General features: G+C 44.1%; 1 protein-coding gene across 4 annotated transcripts in view; it reads left to right on the forward strand.

The window, feature by feature from the left end:
- Positions 1-861: 861 nt before the first annotated feature.
- Positions 862-22187, forward strand: part of MAP4K4 (mitogen-activated protein kinase kinase kinase kinase 4) — a 289343-nt gene continuing 268017 nt past the window's right edge. For 3 of the 4 annotated variants that reach the window (XM_075336473.1, XM_075336474.1, XM_075336475.1), the window contains exons 1-2: positions 863-1245; positions 1595-1660. In XM_075336473.1, the coding sequence (XP_075192588.1) occupies positions 1189-1245; positions 1595-1660 (123 nt within the window). In that variant the 5' untranslated portion in view covers positions 863-1188. Of the gene's footprint in view, positions 1246-1594; positions 1661-22187 lie in introns of all 4 variants that reach the window. The other variant, XM_075336472.1, reaches the window with a different exon arrangement.

Consider the following 22187-nt stretch of genomic DNA (forward strand, 5'->3'; position numbering starts at 1 on the left):
TGGTCAGACCACCAGTGAGCATGGATGACCTCCACTCACACAGGGGACCCCATTCTTGTATTTGGTGAGGTCCTAGTGGTCAGACCACCAGTGAGCAGGGATGACCTCCACTCACACAGGGGACCCCATTCTTGTATTTGGTGATGTCATAGTGGTCAGACCCCTAGTGTGCATGGATGATCTCCACTCACACAGGGGACCCCATTCTTGTATTTGGTGATGTCATAGTAGTCAGACCCCCAGTGAGCATGGATGACCTCCACTCACACAGGGGACCCCATTCTTGTATTTAGTGAGGTCCTAGTGGTCAGACCACCAGTGAGCATGGATGACCTCCACTCACACAGGGGACCCCATTCTTGTATTTGGTGAGGTCCTAGTGGTCAGACCACCAGTGAGCAGGGATGACCTCCACTCACACAGGGGACCCCATTCTTGTATTTGGTGATGTCATAGTGGTCAGACCACCAGTGATCAACCCTTATCAGCCATGTTGTTCATGGGACAATCCCTTAATTCAGTGACAGGAGGTTAGGACATGGCTCCTGGGTAAATGCAGTGATTAGGACTCCCACCAGATTGATGTGCCCAGCCATGGGGGCAGTCTTCCAGTGCTTGCCACCTTCATCACTGCTTTCTTAAGTTGTAGAAACTCCTTGTGTCATGGGAGTGCCAGGGCCCCTGATGGGATAATACTTGCATGGTAATATGTGCAGCAGAGGATGTGGGCACCTGGCAGGGGTGCCCATGATGGCAGAGGTGGGTGGGTAAGAGGAGGAGAGGAGATGTTAGGGTGCCGGATTGGTGCTGCCGGCTCCAGTAGCTGTGCTGGCTGAGGATTTCTCTTCCCCACCCCCTCCCTCTGTCTCCTCTTTGCATGTCTGTGTGTCCGAGGGGAGGAAGAAAGGAAGAAAAGAGGGAGGGGAGGGAAGGAAAGAGAGACGAGCCCGGATCACTGTGCTGGGAGCTGCCACCTCAACATGGTGTGAGATCGCCATCCTGCAGCCAGGGCACCAGAGCGACGGTCAGAGGGGCACACGGGAGACCAGGGGCCGCTGCACCCCAATGAGGAGTACGAGCCCTGCGCGGAGAACGTGAAGGAGGAGAGGAGCTCGCCCGGCTGTCTGCACCCAGGGCGGGGAGGAGGGCACAGCCCCTGCCGGGGACATTACACGGGAAGGGGCGACCATGGCCAACGACTCGCCTGCCAAGAGTCTGGTGGATATAGACCTCTCCTCCTTGAGGGTGAGTGTGCGGGTAGTACACAATAGAAAGGCGTGGGGCGGCCCCTACACCGGTGGGGCTGTGATGGAAGAAGCCCGGCAGCTGCAGACCCCCACCCATATGATGGAGGCAGGGCTGCAGGAGGCCGATGGGGGGCACTTGTTTGTTTCCTGCAATGGTTGGGTACAATGTGTCCGGGCATCGGGCTGCTGGTGGCACAGTCACACTGGCTTCCTTTGTTTGCATGTATTGGCATGTGCCTCAAGTGGTGAAATCAAGAAATTAGGGCGCAACAGCTGCATCCATCCAACCCTCCTGTCCCCTGCTCCTGGAGATTACCTCACATCATGTCTCCTGTGCTTTCTTCCAGGATCCGGCTGGGATCTTTGAACTGGTGGAAGTGGTGGGAAATGGCACCTATGGGCAAGTATATAAGGTGTGTATATACTATATAACGTGTAATGGCTGCGAGGACAGTGTGTATAAGATATGGCATACTGTACATATACAATATCATTACCTCATGTGGAAGTGTAATGGCTGTGAGGGCAGGGTATACATGTAAGATATGGCATACTGTACATATACAATATCATTACCTCATGTGGAAGTGTAATGGCTGTGAGAGCAGGGTATACATGTAAGATATGGCATACTGTACATATACAATATCATTACCTCATGTGGAAGTGTAATGGCTGTGAGGGCAGGGTATACATGTAAGATATGGCATACTGTACATATACAATAGCATTACCTACTCATGTGGAAGTGTAATGGGCTGTGAGGGCAGGGTATACATGTAAGATATGGCATACTGTATATATACAATATCATTACCTCATGTGGAAGTGTAATGGCTGTGAGGGCAGGGTATACATGTAAGGTATGGCATACTGTATATATACAATATCATTACCTCATGTGGAGGTGTAATGGCTGTGAGGGCAGGGTATACATGTAAGATATGGCATACTGTACATATACAATATCATTACCTCATGTGGAAGTGTAATGGCTGTGAGGGCAGGGTATACATGTAAGATATGGCATACTGTATATATACAATATCATTACCTCATGTGGAAGTGTAATGGCTGTGAGGGCAGGGTATACATGTAAGGTATGGCATACTGTATATATACAATATCATTACCTCATGTGGAGGTGTAATGGCTGTGAGGGCAGGGTATACATGTAAGATATGGCATACTGTACATATACAATATCATTACCTCATGTGGAAGTGTAATGGCTGTGAGGGCAGGGTATACATGTAAGATATGGCATACTGTATATATACAATATCATTACCTCATGTGGAGGTGTAATGGCTGTGAGGGCAGGGTATACATGTAAGATATGGCATACTGTATATATACAATATCATTACCTCATGTGGAAGTGTAATGGCTGTGAGGGCAGGGTATACATGTAAGATATGGCATACTGTATATATACAATATCATTACCTCATGTGGAAGTGTAATGGCTGTGAGGGCAGGGTATACATGTAAGGTATGGCATACTGTATATATACAATATCATTACCTCATGTGGAGGTGTAATGGCTGTGAGGGCAGGGTATACATGTAAGATATGGCATACTGTACATATACAATATCATTACCTCATGTGGAAGTGTAATGGCTGTGAGGGCAGGGTATACATGTAAGATATGGCATACTGTATATATACAATATCATTACCTCATGTGGAAGTGTAATGGCTGTGAGGGCAGGGTATACATGTAAGGTATGGCATACTGTATATATACAATATCATTACCTCATGTGGAGGTGTAATGGCTGTGAGGGCAGGGTATACATGTAAGATATGGCATACTGTACATATACAATATCATTACCTCATGTGGAAGTGTAATGGCTGTGAGGGCAGGGTATACATGTAAGATATGGCATACTGTATATATACAATATCATTACCTCATGTGGAGGTGTAATGGCTGTGAGGGCAGGGTATACATGTAAGATATGGCATACTGTACATATACAATATCATTACCTCATGTGGAAATGTAATAGCTGTGAGGGCAGGGTATACATGTAAGGTATGGCATACTGTACATATACAATATCATTACCTCATGTGGAGGTGTAATGGCTGTGAGGGCAGGGTATACATGTAAGGTATGGCATACTGTACATATACAATATCATTACCTCATGTGGAAGTGTAATGGCTGTGAGGGCAGGGTATACATGTGTGTAAGATATGGCATACTGTACATATACAATATCATTACCTCATGTGGAAGTGTAATGGCTGTGAGGGCAGGGTATACATGTAAGGTATGGCATACTGTACATATACAATATCATTACCTCATGTGGAAGTGTAATGGCTGTGAGGGCAGGGTATACATGTAAGATGGCATACTGTACATACACAATCATTACCTCATGTGGAAGTGTAATGGTTGTGAGGACAGTGTGTACATGACATGTGTGTAAGATACAGCATATTGTACATATACAAAATCATTACCTCATGTGGAAGTGTAATGGCTGAGCACTGTGTGTGTGTGTGTGTGTGTATGTGTATATATATGTCATATTGTATATCAAAAATCAGTGTGTACATGTGTGTAAAGATATGGCAATACTGTACATATACAAAATCCTTACCTCATGGGTAAGTGTAATGGCTGTGAGGACGGTGTGTACATGTGTATATGATATGTCATATTGTACATATAAAACATTACCACCTCGTGGAAGTGTAATGGTTAGAACGGTCACCTCAGCTTTATCCTTATGATATAAGGTTTTTGTAGGCTTGTTGTTGGGTTGTAACCTGTCCAGAAATCAGGACATTGCTCTCTCCTCTATTTTTCTGGACACTTCATGTACGCCTTTTCCTACTACGTGAGGTCAGAAGTGTACATATTCTGTGAGACACCCACTGGCCCACAAACAAGTTTTGAAGCCCGCCTTGAGCTTTTATTGCGCTTTCAGATGTCACTAATGATGTGACAGGAGTGTATTTCACAGTCCGTGCTCGGACCTTTGTGCCCGGACTGAGTGTGAGTGACACCCCAAACTTAAAGCCTCGTGTGTCTGAGGTTGTAAGGTCCGGTTGAGACTTGTGGTCAGTCTGGGCATTGCGGTCTGTATACAGACTGACATGCTCGTGTGAACCCGACCTTATAGAATGGTGGATGAGATCTCCACTGGACATTAGTGTGGGCTAGAGAATAGGAACAAATGGTGCTATTTTTGGTAGAACTTTTATTACCTGATCTAGGCTTCCATCTTCTGGTGAAGATAATTCCAATTGCCTTTTTTACTATGGGCTATTGGTTTCTTTATGTTGTATCTACTTTTAGCCAGGCCTCATTTGATGTATGCAATGTGTATATAATATGTATACAGTGTGTCCATCCATATCCTGTCCACCGCCATTAACTTGAGAACGGCGGCAGCTATAGGCATAGAAGTGGTGTCTAGGTATAGTAAAGTAGCCATGCGCTACGCAATGAAACCACCTATAGCGCCACCTGGTGGAAAACAACGGAGTTAGCATTTTTATCTCGAAAACGGAACGAGATAGAGAAAAAAAAGTGAATTACAAAGTTATAAGGCATCATCAATTCAATACAAATCGACACCTTGCATACAGAAATGCTATGATTAGAACGTGTAAAACTCACAAGGCTGCGGAGTGAAGCAATACCTCATGGAGACCTTCCTACAAGTCATTGGGTATGGTGGCTGCGTGGAGTGGCCTCCACACTCACCTGACCTGACCCCATTGGACTTCTTTCTGTGAGGTCACATCAAACAGCAGGTGTATGCAACCCCTCCACTAACATTGCAGGACCTACGACGACGTATCACAGATGCTTGTGCAAATGTGTCACCTACCATATTGCACAACAAGATACAGTATGCTGTCCAGAGTCCTGATGTGCATTGCAGCTGACGGTGGCCACTTTGAGCATCAAAGTTAAATGAGTGCCATATCGACCAGCATTCAATGTTTTTGGGGGAGGGGGGGGTCATGGGTTTCATATCAGAGCATTTCTGTATGCAAGGTGTCGATTTGTATTTAATTGATGATGCCCTGCAACTTTGTAATTCACTTTTTTTCTCTATCTCGTTCTGTTTTCAAGATAAAAATGCTGACTCTGTTGTTTTCCACCAGGTGGCGCTATAGGTGGTTTCATTGCGTAGCGCATGGCTACTTTACTATACCTAGACACCACTTCTATGCCTATAGCTGCCGCCGTTCTCAAGTTGATGGCGGTGGACACACTGTATACTACACGCGCTGCTATATAGCTTTCTTAGTAGCTCGCCCCACAATTTACAGAGTAACTCCAGTATGTTATGTTCGGGGTATAGTGCTGTCCTTGGATACTGCCCTTTCTTTTCTGACCTTTTATACCCGCGTGTGAAGTAGGAAGTTGGCCTCCATCATGTGCTGCCTCATCAGGAGAGGTAGTAGACAACGGCGTAATTACAGTAAATGGAAGGAGCATCTCTTGGGGTTGCATGCTGTGCAGTGAGCTGTTTTACAGATGTGACTAATAGACAGCGATGAGACGAGGATGATAAGAAGTGATCCCACTAGAAATAGAATAAGCGGAACACAATTTATGCACCACACAGGCCTGTGAGATTTTCATAGTAATGTGATTACAGCAAGGTACTGTTTGTATACAGTCTGTGTACAATCTAGCTTGGAAGAAAAAAAAAGAAAAAAATCAAGTGATCTTTAAGGCTGTGTATGCATGCTGCATTTTTATTTATTTATTTATTTATTTATTTATTTTTTTGGTGCAGATTGTTGCCCAAAACTACATGTCTGTCCTTCACCCAGCAAAGGTCTGTGAGAATTCAGATTTATCCATTTCCACTCTACCATTTTCTAAATTAACTGATGTCCTCCAGGCTTGGGCTGCGGTGCATCTTAAAGTTGTCATAGAGGATCGCTAAAGATGTTGTGGCGGAGACATTTAGTTGCTCTTTGCAAAGTTTATTGCTTTTATTAGCTTGAATTTATATTATAGTTGTATTTACATAAATATACTTATATAGACAGTTTCAATTATCCTTAATTGACTTCTCCTTTTGATGAAATTTATGAGAATATTAACTGTACAGTATATAATATTTCAATAACATTATATGGAGATTTTACTATCCGTATACATCTATTTTAGCCCCTGAGGTAGCAAATCGATCTTTGTATATGGTTATGTCACTTTACCATTATAGTGGTGCTCATATTTGTCCATGGCATAATAGGTCTTATCTGTCCACTATCTTTTTAGCTGTGAGATTAATGCTCTTGTATGCTTAAAGGGAATCTGTCAGTAGGATCAACTCTCCAAAGCCATCTATATGGGCATGCATGTCAGGAAGCTGAATAAAGTGATACCTTGATATTTGCGATTTAATCACATTTTCTAATAAGTAAATGAGCACTTCCAGGCTATGGGGCGGATGCTGCATGGAAGATAACTCTGCCTCCAGAGCTTATTTAAATAGGGGCGTTACCCGTGTGGCACAAGTAACACAGAATAGGAGCATTGAAATTTGGCTTCTTGCTAACACATTTATTTGCAGCTCTGCTATATTACAAACCTGTCTGCCTGTGAGATAGAAACCTGTCTGCCTGTGAGGTGGAAGCCTTGAGTCACCTGCAGTTGTGTCAATGAAGCCTCGGTTCCACTTGCATTTTACATGGACTGGTACAATCCAATGAAATATCGGATTGCACTCACACCAGTGTAAAACTATATGGGGCAGTGTCCATCTGCAATTCTTTTCTCGTGCCATATCGGCATGAAAATAGAATTGCAGCATGCTGTGTTTGGCATGGAGTATTGCATCACATGTACCCATACAAGTCTATAGGTGCGTGTGAAACATCGCACTGCACTCGTATGACATCCAAGTGCAGTGTGACATGCAGCTGAGAAGAGAGAAAAAGTGGTCTCTCCCACCTCTTCTCCATACCTGTGATCCAATCGCAAGATTGGATTGTGATCACATGACACTAGGCTCATGCTTGCAGCAGAGCATGAGCCAAGGGGCATTAGCATGTTGCTTCTTGCATTAGAAGCGATAAGCAAGTGGAACTGAGCCTTATAATCACACACAGCTCTGCAGTGAGATCCGGGGAGCGGAGAGCGGTCTTCTCATATTGCACTGGTATCGCCCCTTCTATATAAAATAATCTCTACTCTGAAGGCAGTTATCTTCCAGCCAGTGTCCTCCCCATAGCCTGGAAGTGCTTATTTATTTAGTGATTAAAAGATGATTTATTCACAACAAGTCACCTGATATTAGGCATTCAGGTATTTTGTTTTTTCCAGAAGTTTGTAACCTGTATGCCCACATTAATAGTTAAGACAAATGTGGTGACAGATTCCCTTTAAGCAAAAAGTTGTATCCAATCTTATTCCATAGGTGATAACTGCCGATTGCTATCCTTAAAGCGGATGTCCACTACTTGGACAAACCCTACTCATTCCCCTTGTTCGCCCCCATAAAACTAAATAAGCCTATACTCTTCTCTGATACGGCCGCTGTTCTAGCGATGCCTGAAGTCTCGTTCCAGGGGCCAATGTGACATTGATCGCGGTACGGGGTATGTCATGACAATCAGCACCCAGTATCTGTCTCCTCGCCTTCGGATATTTGAGCATAATGAGTGCTGGCTGATTGGTTGTGGGTTGGTTGTGTCATAGCAATGTCACTTGGGCCCTGGGACCGCCACTTCTAACATCGTTGGAAGCGCGGCCACATCAGAAGGGAGTATAGGCTTATTTATTCTTCTGAGACGAACGAGGGAAATGAGAAGTGGTTGTCCATGTAGTGGACAACCAATTTAAAGAAGCACTCAAATTTAAAGTTATCTGAATACATTGTAGTCCTCATATTATATAGTACTGTGTACTTACAATTGCTCATTTTGCCCTTCTACCAAGTTAAAGGGAACCTGTAAGGTCCAATATGCACCCAGAATCACAAGCAGTTCTGGGAGCATATTGCTAATCCCTGCCTAACTGTTCAGCATTGAGTAGCATACATAGAGATCTTTAGAAAAAGTATTTCTAAATATCCTTTATGATATGCTAATGAGCGAAGGGACTAGTCACAAGGGCGTTAATTTCCCCGACTAGTCCACCCTCTTATCATGTTAGCACGCTCACACGGGTGTGCTAACATGCTATTCAATGCCCATTACCCAGCTTCATCAGCAGTGATGGGCGTACCTTTGTCCGTTGTCACCGCCTCAGACATCGGGCTTAAGGTCAGTGCACATGATCAGAATTTTTGGCACTTTCGGTCATGTGCATTGACCCTAAGCCCGATGTGCTAACATGTTAAGAGAGCGGACCAGACTGGGGAAAATCACACCCTTGCAACTGGTCCCAGTGCTTATTAGCACATCCTAAAGGATTTTTAGAAATACTTTCTAAGGATTTCTTTATCTATGCTACTATATGCTGGGACAGTGAGACAGGGATTAGCAATATGCAACCAGAACTGCTCGTGGTTCTGCGTGCATATTGGGCCTGACAGGTTCACTTTAAATCTTCTGTAGTAACAGGAAATCTCTCTTCTCTGCATGAGTCATCACTGCAAAAGTCAATGGCAGGAGGAGGAACCGAGCAGATGGGTCAGCAGATGAAGAGGGAAAAAATTACTTCCTGTTTCTACATAGAGTAGCGAAAAGGGAAGAATTTACTGGGCAGAGAGGCAAAATGAGCAATTATATGTACACCGTGCCATATAATATTATGATTACAATAAATTAAGACGATAACAACTTTGATGGGAGTGCTTTTTAAGAAAAGCCATTGCTGTGTTTGATCACTCTGGTAGTTTCATTCTAACAAGGGTTTGCTTTGGTAGGACTTGCATAAGATGAGCTGCTGACCAAAGCATGGCTTGGTGTATTATTGTGCCAATGAAACAATGTAGGGAACATTGGACAAAAAAATGTCACTACCTATTTATTGCGATGATGGGCAGTGATCCTGAAGGTCATACTCATACCAGTCAAACAGGCCATTGATAGGCCTGACAAACACCTTAAGTCTCTGTGCGCACTTACCGTTTTTTCCCGCGGATTTCCTGCGGTTTTGCTGCATGTTTCACTGTAGAAAATGTTCAGAACATCTCTGCAGTGATTCACCAGCATAACCTATGGGAAAAAAATGCTGTGCGCACTATGCAGAATTTGACAGCTGCATGTTTTGCTGCGGGATTCCCGTAGCAAAAACAATTGCATGTCACTTCTTTTCCGCAGGTCCCTGCGGGATTTCACTCCATTGACTGCAATGTTATCGTGAAATCCCACAGGGAAGTGATGTCATTACAGGAAGAGGAAGCAGAGCAGACACACACACATCACACTCACACACAGACATAGAACACCGACACATCACTCACACACAGACATATAGACTACACATGCAAATCAAACGGAAATATAGAAAAAAAAACCACGTGGGCTCCGTCGTATTTTTACCTTCCAGCCGAGGTAAGCACACAGCGGCGGCCCGGTATTCTCAGGCTGGGGAGGGCGAGGGGCAGGGTTAATGTCCCCCCTCCTCCTGTAGCCGAGAATATCAGCCGCAGCTGCCCCGGGACTGTTGCATGCATTATGCGACAGTCCCGGAGTGTCCCCGGCTCTTCCAGATGCTGTGATGCGGTGGCTATCCAGGTAATAACGAGTTAATGGCAGCGGATCGCCGCCATTAACTCCAGGCTTGATCATGGCAGCGTCTATGAGACAGCTGACATGATCAACCCGTAAGTAAAGTGAATAAACACACCGAAAAATCCTTTTTATTTTAAATAAAACACAAAAAAGCCTCCTCTTTCACCTGTTTATTAACCCCTCCCAAACACAGCTCCGGTGTAATCCACAGGTCCGGCGTAATCCACGTCCTGCGTTGCTTGCATCCAGAAGCGAGTGACGCAGACACAGGCTGAATGCAGCCTCGCAACGAGCCTGCAGAGGTAACCACAGGGCATTTCCCACGGCCGGTAATGTGAACTCACATTACCGCTCGGGAGACATGCAGCGTGTGCTCACAGGGACTCTATCTATTTATCTACTCTCTGTCTCAGAAGGAAATGACCTTTTTTTTCCAATGTGCTTTATTGCATGGAATGCATTAAAGCACATGCAGCAAAACCATGGCGATACCGCGAACAATACCGCGGCAAACCGCATGCAGTTTTCAGGTGCGGTTTGCCGCGTTTTTTTTTACCGCGGGTGCGGTAATCTTTCAGACCCTGCGGAATTTTCTTAAGAAAATTCCGTTTTCCAGTGCGCACAGGGCCTTAAGGTTACATGTGCACGCTGCATTTTTTTTTTTTTTTTTGTCGCGTTTTTTGGTGCAGTTTTGTTGTCAGAACTTTCTGACATTTGACTTCCCAGCAAAGTCTATGAGAAGTCAGATTTGCTATCCGCACCTTACAGTTTGTCAGCATTTTTTTTGTCAAACGTTTGAGACAAAAGAAAGCATCATGTTCATTCTGTCTTGCGTATTTGTCATGAAAATGCAAGGAAAAACGCATGCTATGAAATTGGTGCTTTTTTGATGCATTTTACTTGTTTTTGGTGATTTTTGGCACCAAAAGCACACCTACATTACGCGCTTTTTTTTTTTATTTACATTTTTAGGCTCTCTGACAAGGTGCAGTTTTGGCTGCAGTTTGTGTGCAGGAACAACTGCAGCGTGCGCATGTAGCCTAAAACTTCTGTCACTTGCTCCTTAGTAATGGTCGACAAAGCGCCAGCACAATTCAAAATAAGGATAACTTTGACGTAACTCGCCATGTAAAACCGTTCATATCATGTATATGTTACCGGCAATGTGTAAAAACAGGCAATGTATACAATGCCGGAAATAGGTCGGCAAAGTATGAAATGCATCAGATGTTCATACATTTCCTAGTCATCCTATAGAATACCTAAATGACAAACAGGCGGAGTGTTTGAATACTACAGGGGTGGTCCGTCCAAAAGTAGGTGGACAAAGGAGGTAGCATTTTAAACCAACTCTATGCAAGATCACAATTCAGTGTTTGTCAAAAGGGCTTGTTCAAGATGTTCCTGACCACAAAATACCTCTTCGATCTGCTGCTACTGCTCAGTCCACAGGACGTGTCCAAGGATTTTTGAGGTGTATGCGCAAGACTAAGGGGTACTTTACACGTTGCGACATCACTACCACTATATCGTCAGGGTCACGTCGTTAGTGACGCACATCCGGCGCCGGTAGCGACATCGCAACGTGTAAATCATAGATGGAGCAATGAACAAGCACAGAAGCGTACAATATCGTTGATCTGTGAAACGTCGTTCATTTCCATAATGTTGGATCGACCGCAGGTACGATGTTGTTTGTCGCTCCTGCAGCTCCACACATCGCTGTGTGTAAACCCGCAGGAGCAACAAACCTCTCCTTACCTACGGCAATGCGGAAGGGAGAAGTTGGGCGGGATGTTACGTCCCGCTCATCTCCGCCCCTCCGCTTCTATTGGCCGGCCGATTAGTGACGTCGCTTTGACGCCGAACGCACCTCCCCCTTGAAGGAGGGATTGTTCTGCAGTCACAGCGACGTCGCAGAGCAGGTATGTGCGTGTGAAGCTGCCGTAGCGATAATGTTCGCTACGGCAGCAATCACCACATATCGTATGTGCGACGGGGGCGGGTGCTATCGCGCTGGACATCACTAGCCAATGCTAGCAATGTCGCAGCGTGTAAAGTACCCCTAAGTGCCAAACTAACAAATGCCTTTGCGTAAAAAAAAAAGTGCAATTCAAAATGCCATTCTAGCCTCCTGTGCTGCAACAAATAGTCAGGAATGACACTTCTGATTTCCTTTTTTTTTTTTTTTTCCCCCAGCAAAGATATCCTGTTGTTCATTTTGCATTTCTTCTTTTATGTTTTGACTGTTTGTTACTAAACACTAATAGTCAGGAATGACACTTCTGTTTGTGTTTTTTCTCAGTAAAGATATCCTGTTGTTCATTTAGGATTTCTTCTTTCATTAGTTTTTTGACTGTTTGTTACTAAAGACTTTTCCAATCTGGGCATTATATCAGACTTTCCCTGAGCAGTTCTTGTCATTCTTTAGAATACCTAGACATTTTATGTAATGCCTGGGAAAGTATAGAACAAGGCAGATATCATACCTTGCCTGAAAACGACAGGGATTGTATAAATTGCCTAGGTATTCTGTAGAACGTCGGGTTTTCATACATTGCCTGTAACATATACATAGTATTATAGAATTGTGCACAAGTGGGTCATTCTATATAGGTAAAACTGTCTATTGTGTATTGGTGTTTAAAAAGGTTTTCTGGTAAGTTTGCGGTCACTTTCAGACATCTGCATTCTGATGGCATACACAATGTGCATGCTGTCTGGATTCATCAGTATTGCTACTGCGCGGTTTGCACTTGCATGTCACTTGCTCAGCTTCTATTATTCTATACAGAGACAAGCTAAACATGTCTAGTCAGTGTGTGAACACATGTATGCAAATTGAACACTGGCAGTCTCGTGATCATCTGCTGACATCGGCTATACTGGTGAATCCTGGCTAGATTTTTAGTGTTTTAAATATTTGGCACCTAAGTCAAAGGTGTTATCGGTTTTCTGTGGGAATGTGTACTTCTGCCTCCTGTATGACATTGTCCAGGCAGCAACTGGCAGACGAAAGAACGGATTACTACTGGGTGAGGCATATAATGACCGACAGTCTGATCTCTCTACAGAGCTGTTATAAGTCGCTGTGAACACAGCAGACCGTCATAGCATCTTCTGGCAATCCCTGTGGGGAAGTGGCAATACAGTAGAGTTTACAGCTCTTTGTGAGTTGATAGAAGGGTTTGTAATATTTTAAAGCTAAACTTAGCTGTTCTCACCCTCTTCCCCCTCCTCCCCACAGACATTGACTCCCCAAGGGATGAAAACTCAAAGGTTTCAGTAAGGACACTCTGCTGCTGTCCTCACAGCAACATGTAGTCTCAATGCATTCAGACCAGTCTGTCTGTCATTATATGCCTCATAGAGAGAAACCTGCTTTATGCTATGATGGAGGTATGTTCTTTTCTATGAAAGTTGATGCTTATGATTGGGCAGTGTCCTACAGGGAGAAGTGCCTGCCTCCAGTGAAAACTATGATAACTCCCACTTGGACATATTGAAAAAAGTCATTAGGTGCCAAATACTTTGATTGCTAATATATCCGCAAAGGAGAGGCAAACTTTTTAAGAAAGTTTCATTACACTATTATATCATGTGTCCAGTTCAACATGACAATGTAGTGAAGGTAATTTTTTAGGACCATAGAATTTATTGCTTTTGTACCCCCTCACCCCCCCCTTCTTTTTTTTTTTTTTTTTTTTTTTTTTTTCCTTTTAATTTTTGTGTTGAGATTGACATATGAGAGCCTGTCGTTTTTTTTTTTTTTTTTTCTTTTTCTATGTCAGCATATATTTATATGTATCAATCAATTTTGTTGTGTGTTGTTTTTTTCTTTTCCCAAAGGAGTTAACTTATATTTTTTAGATGGATCCAGCCAAAGAAATCCATAGATCTGCAATGTTCAGAATGCTGACACCAGTATGCAGGCCTCACACTGGCTTGCACCACAAACATTATTCACATGCAGGCAATGCTCTAGCTGTGACGGGCTCAGTGAGGAGTCCACCGTATGTAAACCAAGCACAGAAAAACCCGTAGTGGAAATCTTTGAAATATGCTGCCTGTTTTATCCGCATTCTGTAACACACAGCAGCGAGAGGCGTGCGGACTTGTGGCCTAAAGCCATTTTGCTTCAGACTACCTTGCTCAAGGCCTTGAGAAAGAAAGTTTGTGCCACTCGTAAGCCATGGTACTGCCCTCCTCTCATTGTGTGTTACAAAAAGATTTTGGGGATTCCATTATTTCTGTTTTTGATGCTTTTTGCAGTGCAGATTTGGCAAAAGGCCTGATGGGTTTCCTGTTGCCAGCAAAGTGAATGAAAATCCTGACGTCCCATGCACACTTGGAGCATTTTCTCGTTGCAGATTTCACCCACACTACTGAGTGGAGAAACATCTGCACCAGAAACATGTGGCACAAAAGCATGTTGTTGTTTTGTTTGTTTTTTTTTTTTTTTTGTTTATTTTCAGCTGCGATTTTTCTTCCCAAGAGTTCCAGAAATTTCTTCACAAAATACGTAATGTGTGCACATATCCTTAATTGTACATACTACATTTTACATAATTCTTTGCCTCTTTCTAAACAATATTACGGCTTTTAGGCCTAATGTTAAAGGGAACCTGTCACCACTTTTTTGGCGTATAAGCTGCGGTCACCACCACCAGTGGTCTCTTATATACAGCGTTCTAACTTGCTGTATATAAGAGCCCAGGCCGCTGTGAGAACATAAAAAACACTTTATAATACTTAGCTAACGGTCGCACAGTGGGCCTTATGGGTGTCTCCATTGTCGGGTGCTGGCGCCACCTCTTTTGGCCATCTTTGTTCTCCTTCTCTAGCCGCAGTTCATGACACGTCCGACGTCATCCACACTCACCGGCATTCCGGTCCCGAGCAGGGCAGCTCAAAGTATTGTAGTGCGCCTGCACAGGACTGGCGAGTGTGTATGACGTAGTCGCGTCATGCACACAGGCTTCAGAAAGAGGATGAAGATGGCCGAAAGAGGCGGCACCGGACAACAGAGACGCCCATATGGCCCACCGCACGACCGTTAGGTAAGTATTATAAAGTGTTTATGTTCTCACAGCGGCCTCGGCTCTTATATACAGCGCGTTAGAATACTGTATATAAGAACCCAGTGGTGGCGGACGCAGTTTATAGGCCCCAAATCTGGTGACAGGTTCCCTTTAATCCAGGACATGAGTCTATCTATGCTGTCTATTCTTCAGCATATTGTAGCTTTTTTCTTTGAAGTTGAGGTGTTGTATGTACTGAGAAAGAAATAATGCAGTGAAAACTGCAAAGCTTTAGTATTTTGTAAGATGTGATATATTAAAACACATCTGTAACTAGGAACATGCACCTTTTTTGTACTATAAAAAGCAGCAATTAATTTGGATAAAACATGGAAAAACGTGCAAAAAAACCCCCCACCGCATAAAATGCAACGTCTGAACATAGCCTTAGGCTGTGTGCACAGTGCGGTTTTATCACATTTTATTAGTTTTTTGAGTGCAGATTTGTTACAAAACTGCAAACAAATCCTCATGCCAGCAAAGTCAATGAGGAATCCTGAAGTGTAGTGCACATGTTGAGTATTTTGCATGTTGCCGCATGTTACGGTAATTCTTTCAGCGTTTTTGCAGAATTTTTTGACCCATTGACTTTAATTTAAAAAAAAAAAAAACGCCGCAAAAAATGCAAGTTTTTGCGCTGCGTTTCTCCTGCCATGATGTGCAGAAATTTCTGCAACAAAATACTGTGTGCACATAGCCTTCGTGTATGTGCACAGGTTACGTTTCTTCCACTCAGTTTTGTCACAAGAACTGAACAGTTTCCTACTACCAGCAAAGTGAGATTCCTGAAGTCTCACGCACAGGTTACTTTATTTTTTTTTCCCTTGCAGATTTAGATCTGCAGCCTGACACCTCATGCAACATTTTTTGGCAGTAAATTTCACCAATTCTAATGAAAATCTCAGAGTTTTGCCTGCCAACTAGTGATGGGCAGTTCGGCTCTTTTTGGTGATCCGGTTCCTATGGCTTCGCTCACCAAAAAGAGCCGGATCTTTCAGATTGTTCTTGGCTCCTTATTAAATATGTTTTTAAGGTGAACACATATTTAAGATTATAGTAATGCTGCCAAAAAGCCGCCAACCCGCGGCTAAACCCCGCCCACTTACAAGTGACCAATTAGATTGTTGAGTAGGCAGAGTACAAGGGTTTCAGCGGCGAAAAGAGCCGTTTAGAGATTTTAGTGGCTCACTGGTGATCCGGCTCCTGTCAGTCACAGCAGAGAGCCGGATTTTTGTGTCGGATCGTTCACGACCGACACATCACTACTGCCAACACATCAGGATTTGCAACACAATTTTCTGTTGCAAACAGGGCTGTCGAGTCGGTAAACCAAACCTTCGACTCCGACTCCTACATATATTGCTTATAGTTAGGTGAAAAATGTATTGTAATACATGAACATGTGTATGTGAACATCAGACATTTCATAATTTTTATGATACAATAATCAAGATATGTGGATAGAACATAAAATATATTTATTGGAAATACAACTTTAGAACACAAACTGTAATAAATTGTAAATATGTAATACACGATGTAATATACGGTAGATTACATATATATCTTGTGTATGTATATATATGTATGTGTGTATGTATATATATTTTTACATATTGTATTACATATTTACAATTTATTAGTTTTTTGTGTTCTAAAATTGTATTCCAATAAATATATTTTATGTTCTATCTAAATATCTTGATTATTGTATCATAAAAATGATTAAATGTCTGATGTTCACATTGTAGTACAATACATTTTTCACTTAAATATAAGCATTATACTAAATGTTATTATTTAGTAAAATATTCAGCACATTCTGCATTGCACTACTGCCCCCAATTTATTATATATTTTAGGAGTCGGTGCATTTTATACCGACTCCACCAAAATGAACTCCGACTCCACAGCCCTGGTTGCAAATGCTGAATGTGTGCATATACCTTTAGGGTATGTGCGCACGTTGCTTTTTACCTGCTTTTTTGCTGCTTTTTCTTCTGCGCTGTTTAATGCCAAAATGGATGTGTTCTTCTATTCAAGCAAAGTCTATGGGAATTTGGGTTTCTTGTTCACACTATGTTGTTCAAAATGCTGCCTTTTTGTGGCAGAACGTTGGTCAAAAACTCAGCTTTTCAAAGAAGCAACATGTCAATTGTTTTTGCCATTTGGGTTTTGCACTGCAAAGCTGAGTTTTTGACCAAAGTTCTGCCACAAAAAGGCAGCAGTTTGAACAACATAGTGTGAACAAGAAACCCAAATTCCCATAGACTTTGATTGAATAGAAGAACACATCCATTTTGGCATTAAACAGCGCAGAAGAAAAAGCAGCAAAAAAGCAGGTAAAAAGCAGGTAAAAAGCAACGTGCGCACATACCCTTAGGGTGGATTGCCGAATCTTGTTGCAGAAATTTGTATGACTCACTCGCCTGAATCGATTTGTTGTAGATGTAGGGGAAATCACAGGTATTTCTATAACCAAATTCACAACTCGTGAATTTGCCACCAGATTGCGGTCATCTATTCTATTGTGGAGATTGCCATTTCCAGTGATGTTCAAGCGATAGCATGTACCTTGGATTTTTCTAAAGCACCACTCCTGCATTTTTGCTTTTATTACAGCGCAGGAGTGGTTCTTTTAATTTAAGATCCCTGCCCCTATTCTTTTATACTCTCTCTCTCCTTACAGCTTCACCTTTCACAAACCCCACTGCATCTTTGTGTTTGCAACATTGGACTGTCTGGAAGTTAGATCACAAGCTCTTACTCAGTGCATCTCTATGAGAGCCAGACTATTTCGTAGACCTGCCTTGAAGAATGAACTCTAGCGCGCTCTATGAAATACGGTAGTAGCCGGCAGGTCACAAACTGCCAGAGACCAACCGGATTGGCGGTGATAGAAGATGAAGACAGCGGTAGATAAGTATATGAGTAGGGTCAGGGGACTTGTGTTTTAAAGCGCCATTTCATCAGTAAAGTAAAAGCTGGAGTAGTGCTTTAAAGAGAGAGCTTCCATTGACAGAACGACCCTATAAACTTCATTGTATACATTGAGCTTTATGGTTTAGTTACCTAAAAGTTGGACACTGGTGTATAAAATTTTAAAAAAATATATATTTACGTGTGTTGTTTTTTTTTTTTTTTTTTTTTCCCCTTTTATAGCCATATTTCCACTTGTTTGTCCATAGAGTTGTGAAAGTTATGTCTAAATTAAAGGATATTTCCATAAATGGGTATTTCAGCTGTTATTGAGATATTGAAGGGAACCTGTTATGAGAATTAGAGTAGGAGAGCTTCAAGTGCAATGTCCCACACCGATGCACTTGCAGGTCATTTGCATATGATTTCAATGCTGGATTTCTCAGAAATGGCATAACATATTTCTGTAATTAAGGTATGGGTTTAATCCGCACGAATTTACTCTAACATCATGACATTTGTTTTGTGTTCTAAAATCCCTATGACAGTTTCCTCCTAGCTTTTCTTTGTTTACAGTTTGTGGCCTTTGAGGCCTACCAACAGCAGAACATGCATAGTGATCACAATTCTTTTCTTTTGAGCTTGTAGTAGTGATGGGTAGTCCGGCTCTTTTTGGTGATCCGGTTCCCATGGCTCAGCTCCCCAAAAGGAGCCAGATCATTCTTGGTTCCTTATTAAAAATGTGTTCACCCCCAGGTGAAGACATATTTAAGATTATAGTAGCATTGCTGAAACTCCGCCCACCCGCGGCTAAACCCCACCTACTTACAATGGACCACTTAGACTGAGTGGGCGGAGTTTTACCCCCTGAACACTGGAGTTTTACGCCCAGTGAGAGCCGTTAAGAGATTTTAGTGGCTCTCACTGGGGGTCCGGCTCCTGTCAGTCACAGCAGAGAGCCGGATCCCCACACATCACTAGCTTGTAGGCATTGTTTTGAAGCTGGTAACGATTGCTAGAACGTGCTGTTACCTCCAAATTCTGACCAACTTTAATACAGTTCTTACAAGCTAGACAGCAGCGGTAGTCGGTCTCCTAGGCAACAAGTGGTAAACAAGCGTTAATATCTCACGAACGGCTGCAAATTTTAATAAGAAGCAAATTGCTAATATACTTGTTTTGACATTCAACACTCATCCATGAAGATGGGAAGAGCCCCGCAGTGTGCACGTTCTCTCTGATTACCACAATGTTATTTGCAGACTTCAGCATTTTTGTTTAAGCCAATCTGTCATTTTTTGTGGCAGTGTCAAGGAGAACTGCACATTCCCGGTTCTGCACTTTCTGATGTCTGTCTGTTCGGGTGGAAAGTTGTCGTCTGCTGCAGATTTCCCCTGGGAAGCATTTGTTGTTCCTATATGTTGTTAATGCTCTGGGTTTCACAAAGGAGGTTCTTTCGTTTGGTCCTTTAGTTCCCATTTGTGTCTTGTGGCTCTTTTTCTTATCCCTACAGCTATGTTCCTGTGGCCAGATTCTTGTCCTTATGATGACACTGTGATGGTATCTGCACACATGTCTACAATTCTGTCATAAATATGAAACTATGGTATAAAGAGTCACCTGTGGCTTAGTATTGGCATGTCTGAACTTGTCCAGGAAGGCAGCAGCTTCCTAGTCAATGACATCTGACTGAATAGAAACAAACCCTGGAATAACCGTCAGTGTCTCTGCCTCCCACACAGCTGTCTGCCTCGTGACATCCCTTGTTCTCAGAGATCTGTCTGCGCTCTCTAGTCTTGCTGCAGACATTTTTTTATCAGTTATGTAGAGGGGTAACATCAGGACTGAAAATTGTCTTTAAAAATGTTGCACAAATCGGAAACTGTAATTAGGCTGAAGATTTGAAGGCTGTGACTCCAATCAATCCCAGAAATGTGGCACCAAGAACCCCCTTATGAGTGAAGTATAAGTTGATCATGGACACAGTGAGGGCTAGAGGTAGTCAAGTAATGTGCCCATTGGTGATACATTTTAGGGGATGTGTAAATGCTTAAAGGAGTTGTCCGACATAAACTCAAAAATTTTTGTTAAGCTAATCTGTGCTGTATTGTCATATAAATCACCCCTACATTATTTTTTGTTTTCTAACTTTTGTTCCTCTTGAATTCACCCTTTTATTCTCTGCAGCTTCTTGTTTACATTCAGCTCCAGCAAACATGACCACTTCCTGTGCTGAACCTCAGTCAGAGCTGTCACCACCCAGCTTCAGTGTCCAGCCCCACCCCAGTGTCCAGCCTCGCACCCTGCCCGCCCCCTGCACACACATTCCCTATCAGTATATTCTGCCCCAGCACCTGACCTATTATCACTACAGCATTGCAAATAACAGCCCCACATCGGGCTGTGCACCGCACACATATGGCTCTGCACCGCACACTCACACATATGGCTATGTACCGCACACGCACACATATGGCTCTGTACCGCACACATATGGCTCTGCACCGCACACATATGTCTCTGCACACATATGGCTCTGCACCGCAGACGCACACATATGACTCTGCACCGCACACGCACACATATGACTCTGCACCGCACACGCACACATATGACTCTGCACCTCACACGCACACATATGGCTCTGCACCGCACACGCACACATATGGCTCTGCACCGCACACGCACACATATGGCTCTGCACCGCACACGCACACATATGGCTCTGCACCGCACACGCACACATATGGCTCTGCACCGCACACGCACACATATGGCTCTGCACCGCACACGCACACATATGGCTCTGCACCGCACACGCACACATATGGCTCTGCACCGCACACGCACACATATGGCTCTGCACACGCACACATATGGCTATGTACCGCACACGCACACATATGGCTCTGTACCGCACACATATGGCTCTGCACCGCACACGCACACATATGGCTAAGTACCGCACACGCACACATATGACTCTGCACCGCACACGCACACATATGACTCTGCACCGCACACGCACACATATGGCTCTGCACCGCACACGCACACATATGACTCTGCACCGCACACATATGACTCTGCACCGCACACGCACACATATGGCTCTGCACCGCAAACGCACACATATGGCTCTGCACCGCAAACGCACACATATGGCTCTGCACCGCACACGCACACATATGGCTCTGCACACGCACACATATGGCTATGTACCGCACACGCACACATATGGCTCTGCACCGCACACATATGTCTCTGCACACATATGGCTCTGCACCGCACACGCACACATATGGCTAAGTACCGCACACGCACACATATGGCTCTGCACCGCACACGCACACATATGACTCTGCACCGCACACGCACACATATGACTCTGCACCGCACACGCACACATATGGCTCTGCACCGCACACGCACACATATGGCTCTGCACCGCACACGCACACATATGGCTCTGCACCGCACACATATGGCTCTGCACCGCACACGCACACATATGGCTCTGCACCGCACACGCACACATATGGCTCTGCACACGCACACATATGGCTCTGCACACATATGGCTCTGCACACGCACACATATGGCTCTGCACACGCACACATATGGCTCTGCACCGCCCGCCCCCCATCCCCATCGGGAACACATGTAAGGAATACATACTCACCCGTCCTCGGTCCCCGCCGCTCCTGCACGTTCGCGCGCTGTCTGTGCTCTGACGTCACCACTGTGGTGAAGAGAGCTCAGACAGTGGGAGTGACCGTGATGAGAAGCAGCGCTGCGCTGCTTCTCATCAGCACTTTCAAATGTACCGGCATCTGTGATGCCGGTACATTTGAATGTGTGATCCTGAGCAGGGGCCCGGTGCTGGAGCTGACACCACGGCAGCTGCCGCCAGGCCCTGCCCCCAGGCCACGGACCCCACAGCAGTGCAGGGGGAGGTTACTGGAGAGTAACAGAGGTGCGGGGGAATGTGTGGGAGGGTGCAGGGAAGGGGGGCGGGGACTCCACGCACTGTACAGCCCAGCAGGGAGGCGACATGCTGTTCCACATTTGCATGTCAACATGGTCCTGCCCATGTTGACATGAAATGACCGGAAGCAGCAAAATCGCGGCAGGAGCGGTCACATGACCGCTCTGAGTCGGGGGAGAGGGGCTGACAGCAGGGCAGGTAAGTAGTCACTATCTACTTACCTGCCCCAATGTAGCCCCATAGGGTAATAAAAAAAAAAAAAAAGTCAAAGA

Source organism: Anomaloglossus baeobatrachus, chromosome 2, assembly GCF_048569485.1.
Source record: "Anomaloglossus baeobatrachus isolate aAnoBae1 chromosome 2, aAnoBae1.hap1, whole genome shotgun sequence".
Lineage (NCBI taxonomy): Eukaryota > Metazoa > Chordata > Amphibia > Anura > Aromobatidae > Anomaloglossus > Anomaloglossus baeobatrachus.